Source organism: Marmota flaviventris, chromosome 12, assembly GCF_047511675.1.
Source record: "Marmota flaviventris isolate mMarFla1 chromosome 12, mMarFla1.hap1, whole genome shotgun sequence".
NCBI classification, from domain to species: domain Eukaryota; kingdom Metazoa; phylum Chordata; class Mammalia; order Rodentia; family Sciuridae; genus Marmota; species Marmota flaviventris.
In genome coordinates this window covers 74,966,404-74,990,506 of record NC_092509.1, presented here as the reverse complement: position 1 = coordinate 74,990,506, position 24,103 = coordinate 74,966,404, and the positions used below count along the sequence as shown (strand labels likewise).

Sequence of the window (24,103 nt, the reverse complement as noted above, 5' to 3'; positions counted from 1 at the left end):
CAGTGCTTCTTTCCTCCCCAAAGCAAGATCATGTCTGAGCTCCTGAGAGAATTTCTTTTTTCTGTCTCCAAGGGAAGGAGCTTATGTGTTTCCCGGTCGCTGAGAGACTGAGGCCCTCATTCGGGAAAGGCCGAGATGCTTCTATAAATAGCCCTGTCAGAACAACCTGTGTCTGCTGCTCAGTCTGTGCCTGACTGGAACAGAGCCACGGGGAAGCCTCGCTGCCCTTCCCATGCCATTCCCTGGGAGTTGTCACTAGCCGGTTCCCAAGGACTCTCTGAGATGTCTCTTCAGCCCCCTTTGGTAGGAGGTGGGAGGCTTTGGGAAGATCTCCCCACTTCGTGGCACCTGGAGGTTGGGGAGACAGCACAGTAGAAAGGGGAATCAGGTCCTGGGCCCCAATTTAGTCTCTCCTGTCAGGAGATGGCAGCTTCCTGGGGCAGTGTACGTTGTTTGAAGGGGCCCAGGGATCTGGTATTGAGTCACACTAGGCAGTTTCAGGATGCTGAGTTGGTACTATGTTCCAGGCACTTCTCCCTTGGCAGCAAACAATTAGATTGTGTTTCCCTGGGTCATGCATATCAAAATGGGCTCCTGTGGGCTCAGGCAGTGTAGAATGATGCTCTCAGTAAGGCAGGAACATGCCTACCTTCATCTAAGATGTGGGAGTGTGTGTGTTCAAAGGGTTCTAGGACTCCAGGACTTTGGAGCCCACCCAGAGCATCTAGGAGGTGCTCTGAGGACACATAAAGGCTGCTTGACAGAGAGAGAAACTGAGGTCAGAAAGGTGCAAATGTTCACCAGGGCACACATCTGGTTGGGGGAGAGCCTAGACTAACACCCTCTTTGAACTCCTTGTCAAGTGCTCCTCTTCTCTTCTTGCTCTTCTACTCAGAGTGTAACAAGCACAGACTTCAGACTCTGTCCCCTCAGACCCTTCTCCAAAATGGAAAGACCCAAGCAACTGCAGGCTGGGTGAGGTCAGGAAAGATAGTTACTATCCCTCCATTCCATAAGGCAACCTGCCTGGGGACCTTGACCCTGTGTTTTAACACTGGGGCGGGAGGGTGTCTTAAAACTCTAATCATTTAAAAGTTCTCCTTGATGTCTGTCCTAAAATGGAAAGATTGTTCTAGATAAAAATCTACCTCTTGCTAGAGACTTCCACATGTTTTTCTTTGTGGTTATGGAGAACAGAGGTTGACTATATTTGTGTTTAGATATTATATATAAGCATATGTGGAACACACTCCCACCCCTCCTTCCCCCTAAGCCTTCTCTGGTCTGCGCAGACACCCTTGAATTTTTTTCTTTAAGGAAGATGCCAAGAGGAAGGGTTCTTAGAGTTCAGGGTACTACATTACTCTCTTCTTACCTGGCCAGTCAGCATCTCCCTGGGAGTCTCTGGTACTCTGAGAACAGCAGTCAACCCTGACAGCCCTGGACCAGCTGGGGAAACCCTCATCTCACGAAGCCATAGGCACAGCCCCTGCCCCTGACCACCTTGGCGTGAGAGAAAAGAATACTCAAATTAAGCTATATCTGAACTTGAGCAATAAGAATAAAAACGGGACTCCTTGGGGGTGGCAGACCATTGAAGGGTTTTTAATGTGCTATGTCAGAGGCTTACACTGCCCAAGAAGAACCCAAATGATTCTTTGTACAAGCGCCTTTCATTTATGGATGTGACCTCTACACCCCGTAGATTTCATCACCTCTGGCCTTTCCTAGCATTGCTTTGCCCTGCAAAGGTTGAAGGTTGAAGGTCGTCAGCCCTGTAAGATCAGGAATCACACCCCCTTTGGCCCAGTGCAGGCTGGTGCTGACTGAATGCTGGCTGAAACTAAGCGTTGTAACAAACAACCTCAATTTTCAGTCCTTGAGCATAAGAAGTTTATTTCCCTCTTTACATGAAGTTAAATTGACAGGTGGGGGCTCAGGATAACACAGAGGAGATTTTTGTAGGCCAGGCCGGAAGTGGTGTGTTTCTCAAACCCACATGTCATCGGCCGGGATTCAGTCACATGGCCACACCTAACCACAAGGGGAGGATGGGACATCACTTGCAACTGTGAGCCCAGGTGTGCAAGGAGGCCCACAGTGGTGAACCTTTGGCTGGTTCGGCCACACATTCCTCCCAGCATCTCTCTGCACCGTGGAAGCCCTGCTCACACCTTGGTGAAGGGCATCACCTCTGTCTCTCTGACCCAGTACCTTTTCATCTGTCCTTAAGGGTATCGTGCTCCTGGGGTCCTGTCTCCCCCAACCAGACTAGGAGCTCCTGGAGGATAGATGATTCTTCTCCTTTTTTCACAAAGACTGTTTGTCTTGACTCAGCTGAATTTTCTTTAATAAATCAATTCCAGTGATAGATTTGGGCACATGCAACATCTGCCTACCCTAGAAGTTTAGGAAGAAAGATTATACACTGGTTCCTTTGCAGCTCTAAAATATATGGATTCTCCCTATGTGGGGTCAGCTAGAGGACCTGGATGACTGGCATGGGTTCCCTCCTGCAGGACCACCTGGTTCAATGGGTGGCCCTGGCCACCGGCATTGGAATCAGTCTTTAAATCACTTTTTGGAAATGGAGACTCGGGGGCTCCACCCTGGAGCTCCTGGCTCCTGACTCATTGCAGGTGGCACCCCAGAGTTTGCTTTTTAAATACTCTCCCCAGGTGATTCCATATATTTGGAGTGTTGGCAACACCTGTTTAGGAAATATTTACTAATTGATGGATTACTGCAGTTGGGCTGCCAGATGAGCATTTGTCACAGATTTCTGAGAGGTTCCTAGGCCAGAAATGAAGGCCCAGAGAGGTACAAGGATTTGTCCCCAGTCACATTAAGTTGAGGGGGAATGGAGGACTCCAGTCCCCTGGGCCTGCTTAGAGCTTTCTTCATTACACTCGTCACAACATGCTGAGATCCCAAGGATATTAGGGTGACAGCCCTTTAAGAGCTTGACTGCACCTGATGTAACAGAACACACAAAGAACTGTAAGTCAAGTCCTGGCTTCTCATCCCCACTCAGGCCATTAACTGAGAGGCTGTGGCCAAGTCATTTCAACTCTCAGACTTGGGTATTTTATCCTTTTGAGCAGGAACACTGTATGATGCGAGTGGGCCAATTTCTTTGAGATTCCATCACCATTTTGTATAGGAGTGGACCTTGGAAGGATCTTAGATATTAACTTTTAAATGTTCTAAAACATATGGACTCTCCCTATGTGAGGTCAGCTAGAGGACCTGGATGACTAGCAAGGGTTCCCTCCTGCAGGACCACCTGGACTTATCCAAGACATCCTCATTCACACTCTTGGTCTGGCTCCCCCGCTCTGTCCTCCATGTTGTCCCCCTCTGTCTTCTCTTTTTTCACAAATTTAGACTGTTTTTCTTGACTCAGCTGAATTTTCTTTAATAAATCAATTCCAGTGATAGATTTGGGCACATGCAACATCTGCCTACCCTAGAAGTTTAGGAAGAAAGATTATACACTGGTATCAAACCCTGAATCCCAACTCTTATTTCACACTGTCAGGTTGGGATCTGGATCCAGCTCCCCAGACCATGATCTTGAAGGGGAGGCACCAACAGGCCCATCCTGGGGTCCTGGATTCTCTTCTTCCTTCTGCTCTTAGCTTGAAGACCTTAATGGTTTCCTGTGTGAATCCAGACCTATTCTCATCCAAGGCCTCAGTTTCTTCCTCTGAATAGCTCAATATACTCCTAAAAGAGGCTGGGGTCCCAGGTCTGGCCTGGTGTATTCTTTGGGGACAAGAGAACCAGATACATTTGCTGAGAATCAGGAGCACTAAACTTGAAGTTGGGAGGAAGGAGACAGGTATAAGTAAGTGTCTGAGGTGCTTTGCTTCTCACTCCCTAGCTTCATTCCCCATCCCATCTCTCTTCCTGGTGCTTGGAGGTCTCTACTCATGTGCATCTCAGATACCTAATATTCATTATGTCCAGAACCAACACATATCCTTTGCTTATAAATGATCTCTCTCTCTGTGTTTATGCCCCTCTGCCTAGTCCCCTACATTCAGAGCCTCAGGGGCCTTCATCCCATCTGTCACCATGGGCTGCATCTCCACAGTGTGGCAGATGGCAGGCTCCCCTTCCTGACCCCCACCCAGCCCTGTTGGGTGCTCATCACCTCTCACTGATATGCTCTAATAAGATACCCAACTGGTTTCCATCCATCTTGAGTATCCTGCATACAACTGCTTGTGGTACCCCAAAGTCTTCACACACTCCCTTTGCTTCCTGAGGAAAGCCCATACTTGGTTCCTGCTCTTCGGTGCAGCGTTCCAAACCTCTTAGTACCTGGCCTCAGTCATATCTTGTGTTTTCAACTGTCTTACAGCACTGAGCACCACAGGTGGGGGATACAGAGATGGACAAGACATGGTGTCTACTCTTAAAGACCCTATGGCCTCCAGCAACATGAGTAACAGACCCTCGGTGCTCCCCTTGCCATCCATGAAGTATTTCGATGGGGGTGCCTGGAAACAAGGGCATCCAAGTGAAAGGCATTCTCGGCATCTGCCTTCCAGCTATGTGGCTTTTATCAAAACATGGTGGCAGCTCTTGAGACAGGGAGAACTGAGGAGCTGATTCCTGGAATCAGAGGGTTGGGACAATTGCCCTTGAGAGGTCTGGAGGTAGGCTGGCAAAAGCTGGTAGTGACAAAGCTGCAGTAGCCCAGGAAGAGGTAGAGGGGTTTGACTTACCCTCTGAAAACAGAGTATCTAGAGCTGGAGGAGGCTGTTTGTTAGAGATCATTATAGCCAGTCCCCCATTTCCAAGCAAGCTTTCACATAAGCCATTGCAGGCAGGGGAAGGGAAGCTCTGTCCACTACTCCCATCCTTCTCCAACCCCGTTATCCATCCTTCCTTGTCCAGGGAGCTCTACAATGGGATGTAGGCTGGCTGGATCTCTGCTAAGTGTGGGCAAAGGAGGGCAGCAGAGAGCCTAGGACTGACAGCGGGCACCAGCAGAGTTTCTATTGCTCTTATGCCAGGAGGCTGGCACGTTGGACAGGTAGTATGTGGAGGGGGTCAGCCAGTAGGCTTTGCCCTACCCCCTATTTGTCTAACTCCAAAGTACGTGCTCTTCCCATCACAAATGGCTCTTGGGTGAGAGTCCTGTTTTTGGAAGATTCCGGATAAGTCCTAATCACCCTCTCAAAACAGTGTGACTTATCATAAAAGCTACTGTTCTTATTTAGCCAATTTCCTGGTGGCGAAATTCAGGCCCTTTTTTCCTATTTTTCACTTGGGAAACCCGGGTCAGTATACTCTGTTATATCATCACCTCAGCCTCTTGTTCACGGGCCCCTCACACTCCTCCTCACCTCTAGGCTGTCCCCCAGTGCAAAGAGTGGTCTTCAGCAAGCATTGACTGACACACAGAGGCTGGGTCTTCAGGGTGCTGCCCTTGCTATGGGTAGTGGGGGGCAGAATTTCCCATGCCACAGAACCGAGATGAGAGATGTCCCTTCCATTGGCTGGAACACCATGATTGGCAGGGAGATAGATAGTATGTATACTGTTGACACTCACATGTGGCTGGGAATGTGCAGGTTCATGTAAGGAATTCGGGAGCTAGTGTTTCCAGCTGTAGCTCAAATGGTCCTTTCTCTGTGCTCCCCAGATTCCTGACCTGTCCTCACTAATCCCTCACTGTGATGGGCTATAATTTTCTGGCCCAGGGGCCATGTCTTTCGAGTCACTGTGTCCTTGGCACATGGTAGTTGCTTGATGCATGTTTGATGAAGGAGGAGCTGGCTTGGGACTTCTTTCTCCATAACCAAGAGCTCTGGAAGGCAGCAGGGACTCTCCAGAGGACACATGAACAAGCACTTAGCAGCAATGTTTGTGAAAGTTGATCTCAGGACTATTTTCAAGGGAAACTTGCTAAGATTCTGAATAAATGGATTTTCCCAGTTACCTTGAAAAGAAAAATCCCACTGAATGAGCAGAAAATACAAGGACAACTTCCAAACCTCGCGTGCCCCACCCCATCCATGATTGTTCAGCTGTTTGCCCTGGAGGATGAGGGCGGGCAGGGCTGGGTCACTAAGCAACCAGGCCTGGCACCTGCTGGCAAGAGATGGTGTGGTCCTTCCTTGAGTGGGGCCACCAAGGGTGGTAGGGGCTGAGGGGCCCATGTGAGGAGGCAGGAGAGTCTGGTATGACAGGTTTCTTTTGTTGGCCTTTTAGCCATGGGGAGTGGCAGGTTGGGGAGGAAGGAACCAGTAAACCTCTCATTTGTTTTTCTTTCCCAACTTACTTTTGAGTGAGTGAAAGATACTAGTTTGGCAACTCCAGTAGTTTGAGCACCCTCTTAATGCCCGGGTACAGTGGGCAGGGGCTGGCTGCCCTGAGGTCCCAGGATCTCATATGACCCTGTCAGTGGGCCTGGGAGCCCACTCTCAAGCCTTCACTCTGTGAGACCTCAGGAAGCATGCTCGCTGCTCCGGGGCTCACTTTCTCGTTTTGTAAAATGGGACGACTTGCTCCTCCATGGAGAGGAAGTGATAATCGGGGGCCCAGCACTGGACCATGAGAACCTGTGGAGCTCTGGGGTTTGTGATAACAAAGGCCATTTTTAGAAATGCTGATGGGTGTTAAATTTTGATGTAGGTGGTGGGATACATGATTGTGATGTGTGGAGGGATAAGACTGTTCAAAGAACAGAGTCATGGACATGAATGGGGCCTTGATACAAGTCAGCACTGTCCTGGGTGCTTTCCATGAGTATCTTCATTTGAAGCCTCACAGCACGATATGAGGGAAGCACCATTTTTGTTTGCATTTAACATTGAGGAAACTGACACACAGAAGGGGGTCAAGTAACATGTCAAGGTCACACTGTAGTCCAGTGCCGGTGCTTCTAACCACCAAGCATACTGCTTCTCTAGCTCTCTCCAGAATTCTTCTAGTAGTTGAAATCCAAGCAGTGAAACCAGTTGTGTCCCCAAATGCAACACCATGTCAGCAGTACACATCCTGGAGTCACTGAGGATAGTGTACTTTTCTGGGCCATTTGGAGCATAGAGGAAATCAAAAGTCCTTGCCCCTAGGCCATTGTGATATAATGAGAGAACACACATGAAAAGCCACTCAATAACTAACTAGGCCGTGTTTCAGCATCACAGATTGATCTGTGAGCACCTGGGTGCAGAAGGGCCAGCATGAGAAGGAGTGACAGCCCTGAGCAGAGAGGGCAGGTGTAGGCTGCCAGAGACTGCAGTACCAGGTGCCACCTGTCCCAAAGTAAAGGCAACTGTGGGCTCCAGGTAGAGGGGAGCTGGCAAGGACCAGCCTCCTCCAGCAGGGCCGTGCAGGTGGTGTCCTGGTGCTGGTGCAAAGCCTAAGCTGCCTCTCCTCCTAGCAAGTGTGGGTGAGCTGGGTGCTGGGGACTGGCTCGCCATCAGAGTCCCTCTGCTTCCACACACCACTCACCACCTCTGAACTGTCTGAATCCTTTATGGAGTCGAATGTCCCATCCTGCCTCTAGCTGAGTGGCCTAGTCCCAGGGAAAGAGACTGGGCCTGGAGGCTTAGGATGGGGGCCCAACTTGCCTAGAAGTGAGCTTGGTCCTCACTTGCTTGGAATATAAAAAGGGAAGTCCTAATTATAGGATCCAAATAAAACAAGCCAGTCACATGACCTCCAGGTCTCCCTGCCCTTGGAATCCTCCTTTAATTTATGTTTGTTTATGTATGTATGTGTGTGTTTAGTGGTGCTGGAGATCAAATCTAGAGCCTCATGTATGCTTGACAAATACTCTAGCAGTTCCCACAGCAGTCTTTTAAAAACAATTATGTTAAAATACACATATCAGAAAATTTACTACTTTAATTATTTTTACCTTATTTTTTCCCACTACCATTTTTTTTTAAGGGTCAAGGACCGAACTCTGGGCTTTGCATGTCTTAGGCAAGTGCTCTGCCACTGAGCTAAATCCCCAGCCCCCATTTAAATTATTTTCAATCCATCAAGTCCCAAGTTTTCAATTTTGTGAACATAATCAATGTTCCAATATTATTTCAAAGTTACCATAAATAGTGTATTTGTTGCTTAATTTAAGTTTTTATAGGTTCCACATGTGGTAAGAGGGGACCAAAAAATGAGTTAAGGATGCAGTTCTTTTATTTTGTTTTGATACCAGGGATTGAACTCAGGGGCATTCAACCATTGAGCCCCATCCCCAGTCCTTTTTTGTGTTTTATTTAGAGACAGGGTCTCACTGAGTGTCTTAGAGCCTCACTGAGTTGCTGAGGCTGGTTTTGAACTCATAATCTGCTCCCTTAGCCTCCTGAGTCACTGGGTTTACGGACGAGCGTCACTGTGCCTGGCAAGGATGTAATTCTGTGTCCGTAAGTACGATGTTCACATATTGTGTAACTATCACCACAATCTTCATTTTTCTCCATAACCTTTTGTGGGGGGGAGGGGTTTGAGCACGTGTGCTAGGGATTTAAACCTGGTCTCTTGCATGCTAAGCACATGCTCTACCAGAGCCCCAAGCCCCAGCTCCAGAACATTTTATCTTCTCAAACTGAAACTCCTTACCTACTAAATAATAACTCCTTACTCTCCCCTGGCCCAGGCTCCGGCAACCACATTCTACTTTCTGTCTCTATCAATTTGACTACTGTAGGAACCCCAAATAAGTAGACTCACGGTGTTTGTCCTTCTGGGGAATGCTTATTTGATTGAGCATAGTGTTTGCAAGATTCTTCCGGGATTATAGCATATGTCATAATTTCCTTCCTTTTTGCTGAGTAATATTCCATTATATGTATATTACATTTCATTTATCCATTCATCCACCAATGGACACAGATTGCTCTCACCCTTTGGCTATTAGGAGTAGTGCTGCTATCAACACTGGTGTTCAAGTATCTGGTTGAGTCTTTGCTTCCCTGTCTTTTGAACATATGCCCAGAAATGGATTTGCTGCATCGTGTGGTAATTCTGTTTAATTTTTTGAGGAATCGCCGTACCATTTCCCACATGGCTGCACTATTTTTCCATTCCTACCAACAATACACAGGTTCCAGTTTCTGCACACCCAATGTTTTATAATAGCCATCCTGATGGGTTTGAAGTGGTCATATCTTATTATGATTTTGATTTGCATTTCTTTAACAGTTAGTGGCATTGAACATGTTTTCATGTATTTTTGGCCTTTTACATATCTTCTCTGTGGAAATGACTATTCAGGTCCTTTGTCCATTTTTAATCATATTAGTTATTTTTTTGTTGTTGTTGAGTTGCCAGAATTCTTCATATATTCAGATATCAATCCTTTATCAGATAAATAATCTGCAATGAAATTCTATTTATTTACTTAGAGACATAGCCTCACTATGTGGCCTAGGCTGTTTTAATATAAGCTATTAATAGGTCTTAATATTGATGCAATTATAAAATATAACTTTCAGTAGAAGTTTTTTTTTTTTTTTTGAGGGGTCTACTAGGGATTGAATCCAAGAGTGCTTAACCACTGAGCCCCATCCCTAGGCTCTTTTAAAAAATTTTTATTTTAAAACAGTTTCTCACTAAGTTGCTGAGGCTGGCTTCAAACCTGTGATCCTCCTGCCTCAGCCTCCCAAGCCACTGGGATTACAGGTGTGTGCCACTGTGCCCAGCAATTTTTAGTAGTTTTTGTGGAGGAAGGGGCCATAGCCCTAAAGATGAAAGTAGTTAGGACTCATGAAAATCATCATGTGGCCCTGGTACAAAGAAACCTCTCTTTGAGATCAATTTGCTCAAATTCACAGAACAGGGGCATGGCTAGAAAGGCCAGCCTGGGGACCCACCTGAGGGCAGTGTGGAATAGATGAAGAGTAGGGACTGGGTATGACAGTAGCTCCCTCGTTGAGTTATTTAGGGCATCCAATGAGACTGTGACTGTGAAGTCCTCAGAGCAGTGACTTTTATTATTACAGTGAGACACCGCAGGGCTTGAAGCTAGGTCCCCGTAGCACAAGGCCACACGGTTCTCTAGGCCTTCTTCATGGTGCTACTGACCCCTGATCCTGATGGGCCACTCCTACATACACATGAGGTGGCCATTTTGATGAGTGGGAGACACTGTGCCAGGCTCTGGGACATGCTGGCACATGGAGAGTCCACCAGGATGACCTTCATCGCGTGAAGTTGATCTAGACTGCCTGAAAGCCACTGAGGCTTGTTGTCCCAGATTGTGCTGTTCTTGTTCTGATATGTCACGGTATCTCTGTCTTCCCTCCTCAGATGACATGTGGGCTTCCAAAGAAGGGGACCATACCTGTCTGTTTCATCTCCCAAGATGCCTTTCATAGTCCTCAACCCATAGGCAATTCAGTTAACAGTTACTGTTAACTGTCTGCATTGACCATCTGCTCTCCATCTGGGTCTTTGGGGACTTCAATCTTTCTCTAGTTCCTGAGTTCCCCTCCTTATTTTACCCTATTCCTCCATTACACCGTATAGGAGCTTAAAGAGATGGCTCTATGCTGGAGCCTCTTCCTTGCTCTGCTGCAAATATCCTATTGGAGAATACAGATTAGGAGTTTCCAACCCTTTTATTTTAGAGACATTGGACAGTTCAGAGAGGGACCTGTGGGAATGAACCCTTTCACTGCCATGGATGGGACTGGGGATTCCATCCCAGAACACAGACTCTTTAGGACCTGAGAGGGCCCCCTGCAGTGAGGTTTCATAGGGCTTCCTCTTTCCTAGCTGGTTGAGATCATCCCAAGGAGACCCAATAACCCTCGTCTGTGGCTTAGACATTGAGCAGGGGCCTGACCAGTGAGAATCTGCCCTTGCCTTCTGAGGTTCTCATTTAGGACAGGCCTAATGGGAACCCTGGTGTTCATATCTGGAAGGCTCTGCACATGGTCTCTCTTATGTAGGACCTTTCTGAGGCTCTCCTCCCTGACTTAGGCCTGAATACTTCTACCCAAGGGGTGAGAGAATTGCTGCTGACAGATTTGCTAAGAGCTGAGAAAGAGGAAATGTGGCAAAGGCTCCTGGTGAATGGCTTCCGGGGTACTTTTGTTTGTTTTCTTGAGTTAAATGAGGTAAGAAGATGCGGCCCTTCTTGAGCTTGGCTAAGTAAGATGGAGTCCTGAAGATGAAGAGAAAACAGGTGGTGAGGGGTGAGAAGAGCGAAGTGGTAGAGGTCAGAAACGTTCTTCCTGCTCCCTTAGGCATGAGTCTGCTGCAATTGAGACGTGCCCTGCTCTCCTGTGGGGCCCCCAGCCCCACACCCAGTTCTCTGAAAGGGAAGAGGAAGCAGTGACGAAAAAACCCCGACCTATCTTATGTGTCCAATCTTGTTCTTGCAGTGGAGCCTTTGCGTCTCTTTGGTATCACTTCATGATTTCACAGATGAGAAAACTCAGATCCCAGGATGGGAAGTGACCTGCCATAGGTCACAGGTCATTTGATGGTCTTGCATTTGTTCTCACCAGCTAGCTGCAAAGGAGTGGGCCACAGGGCTGGCTTTCAGCGGAACCTGAAGCCCCGTGCAGCCTGTCTGAAGGGGCATCGCCCCTTGGGGTGGAGGTCAGCACCTGGCTGTCCAGTGTCCACATCTATGGGCTGGGAACCACTCAAGCTGCTCCACCCTTCCCTGCTGCCCAGTTATTGGGTATTTATCTGGCACTCCCTTGGAAGTCAATCAGTGTTTAGCTGGTCCCCGCAGGGGTGCCAAAGAAGTTGAAGCCTCAGACATGAAGTCTGTCTTCCTCTGGGAACAACTAATTGGGTCTCTGGGATTAACATATATGAAACCATCTATAAGCAATAAAAGGCAGCATATAATTAGAACTCTGAAAGCACCTCCATAGGTCCTTGCAGTCTGGATTCAACATTGGAAATCAGCTGCTGACATCTGTGCCATGTGGTAATATGCAGCTTTGCTGCAAGAGGAGTCTGAGGCATTGGGCCATGGCTGGTGTTGGAGAGTGAGTGCTCTAGCCTGTGAGTGAGCCTAGCTGCCCACCTGCCAGCTGTGTGGCCTCTCCAGTGGCGAGGAGAGGAGAATAACTCCTGTCCGTGATCAAGCCTTTGCCTGTGTAGACTGTCCATCAGTGAGAGTGAAGTTACAGAGGCCCGTGGACTGGTGGAGGGAGGAAATATACAGGAAACATAGAAAGTGATTCAGGAGAAAGAAAGGGACCAGCATAAAACTGAATATGGCTTCCTCATTTAGGAAACAAAATGTCACTGATGTGATATAGCAGGAAAGCAGAGGATAGGGAGATTGCTGTGGGCTGGAGAAGTTTCACTGGGAAACCGCATGGAGAAGAAGCATCTAGGGAAAATGGGGAGTGTGTATTCTAGGCAGGAAAAACTGCACAAATAACAGTGTGGAGCAAATTACTGCTCATGGGCCAGTTTCCATAAATCGGGTTTTATTGGAACACAGCCACCCTCGTCCTACGGTTGCTTTGGTGCCACAGTGGTAGAGGCGAGTAGTTGCAATAGACTGTCTGGCCCTTTACAGCAAGTCTGCCAAGTGTCTGTGCAGAGGAAGGAATGCAGGGACTCTGGGTACTTGGGCCAGTCTAGAGTAAGTGCTGAAGGAAAGTGAGAAATGAAATTGGCTCAGGGCTTGGTTTTCCTGGGATAAGAGTAACAAGATGCTTTTGGATGAGTTTGATAATTTCCAGAACACCTCCATACCCATTATCTTGATTGGTTTTACCTTTACATCAAATCTATGAGGCAATAAAGGATTTTTATCCTGAACCTATAGATGAAGAAACTAAGCCTTAGAGGTTCTCACTTTCTCAAGGTCATATAATTAGTATACTGGGAGTGAGAAGTCAAACACCCATTTGTGTTCATCCTGTGGGTATTTACTGAGCCCTGCTATGTACTAAGTTGGAACTAGGCTCTGGGATGCTGTAGTGGACAAGACAGGTATGGCCGCTGCTGTCACAGAACTCAGACTAAATTGAAATCCAAGTCTCGCTGTAATTCCTAGGAGAGACTAAGACGTTTCTTTCCACTATAGGTAATTGGGGACCAGTTGAAGATTCTTGAGCAAGTGTTTATGATCTGATTCATGCTAAGTGCTATTGGGCCCAGAGAAGAAACAGAAAAAGTATGGAGCTTTGGTCTAATTGCAAAGAAAACCCAACACTTGTGGTCCCGTGGCAGGGTAAAATAAGTAGTTGCAGGGTAAACTAAGTAAGCACCAGATGGCATGGTGTTAGCCTTAGATGTAGGTCTGCTTGCATTTTAATGTGGCTCAGTTCCCTTGACTGTAAAATGGACACAATAATGTCACCTTCCTCATAAATTTGCTGTGGAGATGAAATGAGTGAATACATGCTGAGAAGAAAAGCACATGGCACTTACCTAAGCACTAGTGAGAGACCATCATTCAGGGCTGGAGTGGTCAGAGAGGCCTTGCCAGATGAAGGGAGGGCAGGTGGGCAGGTAGAAGTGATGGGCTGAAGGTATTAGGCAGGAAAGAGAAGAGGCTGACACATCTTTAAAAAGAGTAAAATTTTTTGCAAAAATGAGGTTTGTGTGGTTTATGAGCATGGATGTGCATGAGGGTTCTGGCACTGAGGGTGGGACGCCTGGTCTTCCTGCCCATCTTCACCTTGGGGGACCCGTTCTGGAGTTCTGATGGATTGCCCTATGCCCTCCTGGGGATTCTAGAAGCCACAGGACTTACTCAGAGCTCTCCTTCTTAGAGCATTGGATTACTCCCTACCACCAAAATTAAGACTTCCTTGTCATTGATTAGAATGCAGAATCATCCAATGTTTTATCGTTACTGTCGTCTTAAAGGTAAAACAAAGGAAAACTTGACTTAGGGTAAATCTGCTCTGAAATAGGCCCCAGATACAGGGGATGGCCCTCCTTATTTTGTTAAGGATATTTTAATAGAAACATTAGAGACTCGCTCTTTGGGGGAAACATCTCTGCTCTTACGGCTAGCACTCAATCTTTTCACTCCCAATAGACTCGAGAACTAAGAAAGGTGACAGATATTTCATGCTTTAGACATGTAAGATAAACCAATTTTTTCACCAGTGCCCTGGACGAGCCGGTGCGCTGGCAACAGTTCAGCCATCTGCCACCAATGCCAGGGGCTTAATCAGAGCAGATGAATTCTATGCCAGATGCACCAAGACGTATGAACTCCCAGGAGAGACACAGGCCAATGCCTATATTTGTGAAATCATAACAGAGTTCCCTATTCCATCTCTATCTTGGGCCACCCCAGGAGACAAATGCTGTCTTCTTGATTTCTAGCTTTGTGCCCATGAACAGAGACAAATGTTTCACTTGAGAATCTGGCAGGTGAACAGAAGTTGGGATTTTGCCTTCCCCTTGGAAGATGACTATATTCTTGATCTTGTTCACACAGTGGATACTGCCCTTTTGGGCAGTGTGCATCTACTGGCACCAATGTGTGAACTTTGCAGCTGGATTGGGAATGATGGGGAAGGGTCTTTTGTAGTTCTCAAATGCCACAGTGAATTGGAATCACCTGGGAGTTTTGTTTGTTTGTTTGTTTTTTAATCTCTATGCCCAGATACATCCCAGACCAATTAAATCATAAATCTCTGGGGATGTAGGCCAGGTATCGGTGTTTCTAAAGATCCCCAGATGACTCCATTGTGCAGGCAAGTTTAAGAACCACTAGTCTAGATTCTACACCATCCTAGGGTGGGAGGAGGATTAGAGAGTCCTTGGTTCGGGCTGGCTGGCCCACTGGCTGGCCTACTTTGGGAGGTGATTCATCCAGTCTGTGGCTCAGATCTCGTCTGGCAGACTCAGTGTGGGCAACAGCCATCCCACACTGGGCACTGACTTTCCCCGGGTGTGAGATTCTTAGTGTTGGCCACACGCAGGGCTCCTGGCACTCACAGATGGAGCTCACCCTCCCCCAGACTTAGAATAGTGAGGTCAGGGCTGCTATCTTCTGTGTCTGCCTTGGAAGGCAGAGGTGCCTGGGGCCACTTGCGTCACAGGTTTGTGGTGGGAAAGGGAGAGAATAGATGGGTTTATCTGATGAAGAAAGGGGGAACAGGAAGTAGAAATCGTAGGCCAAGGCAGCTCTGACTCTCACTGTATTCCTAACCAGGCCTGGAAGACTGGCCTTGGAAAGCCGCGGTGCAGCTGCCTTTTCTTACAGGGAACTGAGAAATCTTCTAGTCGCTTCTAGAATTTGCCTTCTATCACTTAACTCTCCTTTGAAGATGAGTATGAGAAAGTTCTTAACTCCTGAGGAGAAACAGACTGTGTGTGTGTATGTCTCAGAGATAAGACTACAATGGTAGCCAGATGGCTGATCCTTCTGACTGGAAGCTCCCAGAAGGAAGGCAGCCCGGCATGTCTGGTTCATGGAGGTGTGCACAGTGAAGGCGGTTACTCCAGGAGCTAAGACACATGAGAAGCTCCATTTTGAGAACTCCTAGATTAATGGATTGACAATGAATGAGAGCATGTGAGGCTCACAAAGCGTTTTTACTCACTTCAGGCAAACAGGAAACGGCCCTGCGAAGGCTTCCTCTTGGGTGGCCAACAGGTTCAGTTCCAGAGACCTGAGTGGGCACATGGGAGAGGTGCTGTGACCAGAAGATGTTAGCTGACCTTGGCGGCTTCTCTTGGCAACTGTGGAGTCTGACATTTTATTTGTTCTGTGGTATTGGAAAGTGGGAGGAGGAAGTGATGGCACATTTCCCACAGACAGGCTTGGGGGAAGGTCAGGGGCATGCTTTGCGTTAGATGCCCCATTGTGCTCCACTGGGTGGTGGTGTGATATCAGGGCAATTGTAAACTTCCCACCAAACCCAGACTCCCACAGGCAGGTGTCAGAATCATCCCTCTTTGGACCCCAGTTCCCTCATTCAAAGATGAATCATGATCTTTTGACATCTAAGGTCAGGCAAATTCTGGGTGGCTTTTAACCAACCAGATCCTGCACTCCCAGCCACACAGGGCAATGTGAAGACAAAACTGGGAAGTGAGTGACCATGATCTTGAGAGAAATTCAGAGAATTGACTGAGGAATGCAATAACTTAGATCCCAGAAACCACCCCTGAACTCCCTCTCCAATGTAAGGACATTGACCTCTACCTCCTAACTTCATTCATCCTTTCCCCTTCCTGGAGAGTATGGGGTGGGGTGGGGTGCACAACAAGGGAATATATGGAGAAAGAGTCTTGATGTCAAAGGAGGAACACAACAGGCCAGACCAGGAATTTCTGGTCAGTTCTTCACATTCTTACTATCGGGCATTACGCAAGTTGGTAAAGGCCTCTCGGTCTCACCTGTAAAATAGGGGTAATAAACCATCTCGAAGAATTTGGGCTTGTGAGGAATTAAATGAGATAGTGTATGCTAAGTACTTGGCACAGAAGAGGTGCTCAGTAAATGTTGGTTATCCTTTTGCCCCTAGTTGAGATTATCTCCCCGATTATCATAGAGAGCTACAGCCCCTGTCTCTACCAGTTCACTTATTTCCTTGACAATTACGTAGATTCTCTTCTTGCTGTGTGCCAGGAAAGCACTGTGGCCAGTATGTGAAGCCTGAACTTGTGTCCATGTGCCCTCGTCCTCTGGGCCTAGAATTTGGGTCATTCCCATCAGCTTTTGCTGGCACCGCTTGTACACACCTGTCTTTCCAGCTTTACTGCTGCTTCCTCAAGGAGACAGACCATGGCTGGCATTCCTTTGCATCTCCTTAGCATTAGCAGCTTCTCCATAGCAACCCTCTGTAAGCAAATGTGGCCCTGCTCTTTCACCAGTTCCTAGTCAGTCCCTGTTTGTCTCGTAACCAGCCTGAGGAGGAGGTACTATTCCCATTTTACCTGTGAGGACACTGAGGCTTAGAGAGATTTGAGTTGCTCCCCTGCGCCCCCACCAGGTGGCTGGCCTCCTGTTCTCACTCTGGGACCATGAATTCATTCCACAGTGAGGGGGCGCTGCTCACCTCTTCCAGGCCTAAGAGGCCTTTGGCGGGTGTGGTCTTTCCCCTTCTTCTCCTGAGAAGCACTGTACACCACCCCCACTTCTATCTGCTCCAGAATGTCTGTAAGTCCGTGGAAGAGACGCTCCGCCCACCCACGCTGCAGGAGATCAAGCAGAAGATCGACAGCTACAACAGCCGGGAGAAGAACTGCCTGGGCATGAAGCTGGTGAGCCGGGCCTGCCACGGCCCTCTACCTGCACCCCACGTCTTCTACCTGCACCCCACACACCCTCTACCTGCACCCACTCTCCTCTCGCCCCCATCCAGCTTGGCTTCCTGCTCCCCACTGGATGCTGTGGCTACTCCCTTGTAATTCCCTCCCCTTTCTTGGAACTTCTCGGGGCCTCCGGAAGCCTGGACCCTGGATGGCCGGTAGCCTGGGCTGCCAGTGGCTTCCATGAGCTCTAGGGAAACAACAGTCTTTAGAATAGGATCCAGATCCAATCCCTGTTTGCTTCTCCGTGCTTGTGGCTTTGGGAACTTTCTGAACCTCGATGTTAAATAGACATTAATGCCTATGTGTCAGAAGTCTTGTGAGGATTAAATGATAAGCAGTGACCAGAGGCCCAAATTGCTTGGCCCCCAGGAAGCCCTTGACCAGGAGAGTTCACAGCTCCTCTTCTTATCCCTTAGACTGTGCAGTGCTCAGAGAGGTGAGGGCTGCTGACTTGACACAGGGTTCAGAAAAGCAGTCTTCCAGAGGGAGAGGAGACAGTAGATGAACCCTGCCCCCTGCTGGTGGTTGGAAACAACTGTCTTTGGGGAGAGGCAGTGAAAATTCAATGAGCCCTGGTTTTAGTCTTAAAAACTGAGGGTTTTTTATAAAGAAATGCAAAGAAATTCAGTGGCTTGAGTGTCTGAGGACCTTATTACAGAGCCCTCCCTCTCCCTCTTGGTTCACAGGTGAGAACTAGAGAGGTCACTATAGACCTTGCTTTTAGAGTAAGGACTCACCAAGGGCAATTGACCTGGTGACAGGAGGTTTGGGGCAGTCAGCCTGAACCTCTTGTGGGGCGAAACTGCTGCAGCCCCGCAAATCCTGTCTGGCAGCTCAACTCTATGGGCCTATTTCTGACCCACTGGGGGTGGAAGGTGTCTGTGTCACTCCAGCGTCTCTAGTTCAGCAGGGATAGGAGGCAACCCTGGAAGACAAGTGGTGAGCTGACTGGGGTGGCCCTGCTGTTAGGACCTCTGTAGCCTCCAGGGAAATAGTCCAGAGTGGCAGACACAATCATGCAAAATGGACCTCCGTGAACCCACACAATGTCCTCCCACTTGCAGAGCGAAGATGGCACCTACACGGGTTTCATCAAAGTGCATTTGAAACTTCGGCGTCCTGTGACAGTGCCTGCTGGGATCCGGCCTCAGTCCATCTATGATGCCATCAAGGAAGTGAACCTGGCAGCCACCACAGACAAGCGGACATCTTTCTACCTGCCATTGGATGCCATCAAACAGCTGCACATCAGTAGCACCACCACAGTCAGTGAGGTCATCCAGGGGCTGCTCAAGAAGTTTATGGTTGTGGACAATCCCCAGAAGTTTGCACTTTTTAAGCGGATACACAAGGATGGTCAAGGTATGAGAGAGAGGGAGAGAGAGAGAATGAATATGAATCATTCCCAACCAGAAATTACCTTTCCCCACTTTGTTCAAGTCCACTCCATAAATCTCTGACCAGCCCTGGTGGGGTGGAGGTGGGGTTCTTTACATCAGGGGTCCAACCATCCATGTGGTGTTCAGATCCATGGAAGAGCCACTCATGGGATCTGGGTAGGGAGATGAGAGCAGATCATGGCCATTCACTGTGCCCCTCTCTGTGCATGTGCAGGAAAACCACACCCAGGCTCCCATTTCCTAATCTGTGTAATGGGAGGGAATCCACCCACCACTCCTAACCTTTTGGGAGATGATGTGAATATGGAAACATGCTGTAAACTCTAAGCAAACACCCAAGATAAAAGGTCATTGCTCTGGGTTTTTTTTTTTTTTTTTTTTTTTTGTATTGGGCAGGAATCCAGGGCAAGAGCTCTACTGCTGAGCCACACTGCCATCTCACCCTGACTATTCTTGTCAGATTCAAGTTCATTTCACTAGGTTGAAAAGACCCTATGTCTTTTTCCAATTATAAGACCTTGCTCTGCATTTCCAATCCAATCCCACCCTGTCCTATTTCAACATGAGCACCCAACTCCCTCTCTTGGTTTACAGTGCTCTTCCAGAAACTCTCTGTTGCTGACTGCCCTCTCTACTTGCGTCTCCTTGCTGGGCCCGACACAGATGTCCTCAGCTTTGTGCTAAAGGAGAATGAAACTGGAGAGGTGGAGGTAGGTCTGCAGCCCTTGCACACACCCAGCTCGCAGGGCATGCTGGGAGGGTGAAGGTGGGCATTGTTCTAACCACCCAGAGTAGGTGGGGGCCAGGTGGCAGCAGCAGGAAGATAGATGATTTCTGGGGGAGCTGAGCTGGGGTGAGCATTGGGCCTGAGGCTCAGTGTTGAAGCCAGGATTGTCAGCCCCCATGAGTAGCAATAGCAAGTCAGGGCCTGTGTCTGGCAAGGCCTGTGCAGAGAAAGGATTTTGTGTGTTTTGTCTCTGAAACTCAGGGTGGAGGACCAGGCTTTTTTTCCCAGGATAGCATGAGGCCCAGCAAGTTATACCACTAAGTTCTACTGGGTATAGACATTTTTGAGCCATTTGTCTCTCTTCTGTTTTTAAAATACTGACTTCCTTCTCCTAAGGGGTCGGTTAACTAGTGTCAAGTCTGATGCCATATATGGGTGCTCTCCAAGGCTTGGTATACTTAGGAGGCAGAATCTTTGAAGAATGATCAAGAGCAGAGGAAGGTGCAAGTTTATCACACTCTTCAGTGGAGGTCTAGGGTGTGAGGGTGGTATTGAGGGCACTGGAGATTTGGATCATCTGGGCAGGTGGAGCTCTGACCCCACTTCAACCAGAGCAGCTCTGCTTCCATCTGCTTTGAGCCTACAGAAGAGTTGGTTTGGAGAAGATTCCACTGAGAGTGTGGAGTAAAGGGCTGGCCCCGTGAAGGGGTCCTGGCTAGTCTGGAGGCCTGGCTTCTAGTTGGCATTCTGCTGCTGTCAGCTCCGTGACTGCGGTTATGCCACCTTCCCTCTGTGGTCTTTAGGTTTCTCATTTATCCAATGTGGGGATTAAACCCGATAGCCTATAATATTCTTTTGTGCTAGAAAACCACAGGCATCTCCATCCTTGGCCCCATGGGGCCTTTGCTCCTGAGTCAGCTTAGAAATCAGATTGCCTTCTATCCTGAGGGACCAGGTCCTTTCTGGGCAGGCCTAAGCCAACCAGGCCCTCCAGAGCTTTAGAGGGTGTGCTTTCTCATCTGCTCCACCATCACAGGCAGTAGGTACCCAAAACCCACAGCAGATGAGAAAATAGGCCGAAGGGAGTGGAGTGAGGGGCTCAAGGTCACACAGGCTCAACCCAAGGGTCCTGAGTCTCAGTTCAGCTGGCCTCTGGCTGCTTCTGATGGATCTATTTGGTGGTGGCCTCAGCTGCTACTGGTTCTCAAAATAAAACAAGGCTCATGGGCCTCCAACTCTTGGTCACGAGATGACAGGATAGGAACTGCTGCTGCTGCTGGTGCAACAGACACATACAACCCAAGGGTCCTTCACTGTGTCTGCCTAGTTAGAGCTAAGTGCCTGTGAGTCATTCCAAGCGTATGAACCATGTGAAGAAGGCAGGGCCAGGCCTTCAGATTGGGTCAACTTCTAATCTGTTTCCTCTTCCATTTCTCCCCTCAAATCTCCCTCACAGTGGGACGCCTTCTCCATCCCTGAGCTCCAGAACTTCCTAACAATCTTGGAAAAGGAAGAACAGGACAAAATCCAGCAAGTACAGAAGAAGTATGACAAGTTTAGACAGAAACTGGAGGAGGCCTTAAGAGAATCCCAGGGCAAACCTGGGTAACTGGTCTTGCTTCCTCTCCTCCCAATGCCCACAGATTTATTTTTATTATTAATTATTATTTTGCAACAGACACTTTTTCTCAGGACATCTCTGGTGGGTGCATCTGTACCCGCCTCTAAGTTCCAGATGTGGCACAAAGTCTCTTCAATGGACAAGTGTCTGTGTGGGGGTTGACTCCTGCCCACCCCCCACGCTGTGCCCCTCAACAGACTCCACCAAGGATCAGAACTCATGAGATGAACAGTGTTGTCCTCTCTCAATCTGCAAGCCTTTCACAAACCAAATAGTTGCCTCTCTTGTCACCAAACCGGAAACTTTCACACCAGCCGGCAAAAGGAAAAAGAGAAAAAGGTTTTAGAACAATATGTTCTTTCTCTGGCTTTGACTCATCTTCAGTTTCTCTTACTTGCCACCTTCAATACCTTTATTTATGAGTCAAATGTTGTAGCATATTCCTTTAGCAGGTCTGAGCTAAGTCCCTGAAAGCAGAATAATGTTCAAAAAAAGGACTTTCCCATTGCCCAGGGCACCTGCTGTTCCTGCTTAAGGGAAGTTCATGTGGCCTCTGGCCCAGCTGCTGGGCCAAGGTGCACCAAGGCGGAGCCTGGATTTCCAGGGAAGCTGCCGCCTGCTCTGTCCCTGGCCCTCATTGCTGAGACTGTGCCCGTGTAAACCCAAAGGGATATATATGTATGGTAGTCACATCTTTGTCAACGGTCTTTGTTTTTAAGTTACAAATTTGTTTTTAACATTACTATCATCTTCATGTGTTTCCATTAAAGGGAAACTAGCCATTTACCATTTTAAAAGTCTCCTGCTGAGTCTGGAAATCAGGCAGCAAGAGAAAGCCAAAAAGCATTGCAGAGAAACGTGTCCAAGCCGTCTACAGCCTTGCCTCCACCTTCAGCAGCGGAGGGCCTGGCTGCCTTGGGTTCCCCCAGGGCCTCCAGCACTGCCTCCTTCCTCCCTCTGGAATTCTGGGATCTCCAGGTGCTGCCAGAGGCGTGGCCTTGGTTACAGAGGGGGATCCTCCAACAGGGCCAACTTGGAGTCCTTTCTGTTGTGAAGCTGGCCAGGCATGGCTCAGTGAACCTGTGGGCCTGGCCTCCCGTTGACCTCAGTGCCTTTTGTTTCAGAGAGACAGGAGCAGGGCGTGTTTGCATGAAGCTCTGCTGCTGACTTGCTTCTGCCAGGAAGTGGACAACGGCGGTGTGGGAGACAAGGCCAGGGGAGCCCTCACTTAGAGCATAGGGTGAGGGTTACACACCTCCTACCCATCTGGGTTCCTAGGCTTTGACTTCCCAAGAAGTAATATCAGCACATTGACAGGGAGGATCAGATTCCTGACTCTGAATATTTGTACTGGCGCCTTGTTTAAGTTCAAGCTTAAAATAATTAGCCAGACAATTCCAGCAAGTAGCCAGGAATGCAGAGACGCTCCAACACAGAGGGAGAAGGACTTGCCATTCTCAAAAACAGAGCTGGTGTTCCCATCCAGCCTCAGAGTGACTATTTCTTTGCTGCCCTCTGCCTTCCCAAGTCCCTCTTGGGTCAGTTCCAACCCAAGCTTTGTGTAGCCTCTGAAGTTTCTTCCTTTACTAAGGCTGAGTCCATACTGCCCCATTCCCAGAGGAATGCTGACCCCTTGTCATAAACACTGTGTGTCATCTTCAGAGCTACAAAAGCAACATGAGCTAGAAACAATTTTTTTAAGCCACAAAAACCCTGGTTATCTGCCATCTCATGCTCAGCCTTATCACTTTCCTCCCTTAAAAAAAAGTAAATCTCTCTCCCTGCTGCATATTAAAGGAAGGAGGTAGAGAGAATCCCTTTCCCTTTGTCCTGCATGTCTCTGACCTTAAGAGAAGGCATGGCTCCTGCTGCAACTGCTGAATGCTGCTGAGACCCTCCCTTGATTGGGATGGCTATTTTATTTTTGAGAAGGAAAAAAAAAGTCATGTATATATATATATGTATACAGGCATATAGCTATATATAAAGATATAAGGGTGTTTATGAAATAAGATAATTACGGGAAAATTCAGACTTTAAAGCACAGTTAGACCCAGGACCCATGCTGAGGTCTGAGCCTCTGGAAGGCATGTAGTTTCCTTCCCTCCCAGAGGTGGGTGTGACTGCTGGTAGTGCCTTCTATGGTCGTGTTGCTCAGTGTACAAGTGTTTGTTCCAAGGATATTTTCTTTTTAATTGTCTTTCTTATATGGGTTTTAAAAAAAAGTAATAAAAGCTTGTTGTAAAAATGATTCACAGTGGAAATGTCTTCCTTGAACTTCACGATCTTATGGAAATCGGGAGCTGGGAGAGAAGAAGGACTAGACATGATCACACACTTCTTGGCAGAGCCAGGTTTTCTTTCACCAGTGAGCCAAGGAATGAAGGCTACTGTTCAAATAATTTTTAGAAACCTGCCCAATGTGTGGGCTGGAGGGTGCTGCCTGGGTGAGCAGCTATTCTATCTCTTGAGAACCAGAGAGGTAGGGGGACCTGTTACAGAAGCAAACAGAGAGTTAGAAAAGAGCAGAGGTAATTGGGTGCGGTGGCACACACCTGAAATCCCAGTGGCTTGGAGGTGGAGGCAGGAGGATTGTGACTTCAAAGCCAGCCTCAGCAACTCAGTGAGGCCCTAAGTAACTCAGTGAGACCCTGTCTCTAAATAAAATACAAAATAGGGCTGGGGATGTGGCTCAGTGGCTGAGTGCCCCTGAGTTCAATCCCCAATATCAAAAAAAAAAAAAAAAAAGAGCAACAGAAGAGCTTTCTGCGGCCAAGGATGTTTAAACACCAGGATGGGCCACTAAGGGAGAAATGGATATTCTATTTCTGGAATTATCTAAAAATGAGATAGATAGGAATGTGTCCTTGTAGTTTAAGATCACTTTACCATGGAGGAAGAGAGCTGAATCAGATGATCAAAAAATTCCTCACCTTGGCATCCTCTGACTCCAACAAAAGAAAATCTCAGTAATCATGGAAATACCACATAAGTTAATTAAAGAAAAATTCTTGCCTGCCTTCCAGTACCGATCATGAATCATGGATCATGCAATGGATGGGGTGGGCCCTTGGGCTACAGAGGCTCTTGAGAGCTCATCTAGTTCAGCTATAGAGGAGAATACCC

General features: G+C 47.9%; 1 protein-coding gene across 2 annotated transcripts in view; it reads left to right on the top strand.

Annotated features, from left to right (window-relative positions):
* The window catches only part of Rassf5 (Ras association domain family member 5), a 67,984-nt gene extending 44,756 nt beyond the window's left edge, over positions 1-23,228 (top strand). For both annotated transcript variants that reach the window (XM_027934623.2, XM_027934625.2), the window contains 4 exons: positions 17,068-17,178; positions 18,294-18,591; positions 19,224-19,339; positions 20,813-23,228. In XM_027934623.2, coding sequence (XP_027790424.2) covers positions 17,068-17,178; positions 18,294-18,591; positions 19,224-19,339; positions 20,813-20,965 — 678 coding nt within the window. In that variant the 3' untranslated portion in view covers positions 20,966-23,228. The remainder of the gene's footprint in view (positions 1-17,067; positions 17,179-18,293; positions 18,592-19,223; positions 19,340-20,812) is intronic.
* Positions 23,229-24,103: the final 875 nt, after the last annotated feature.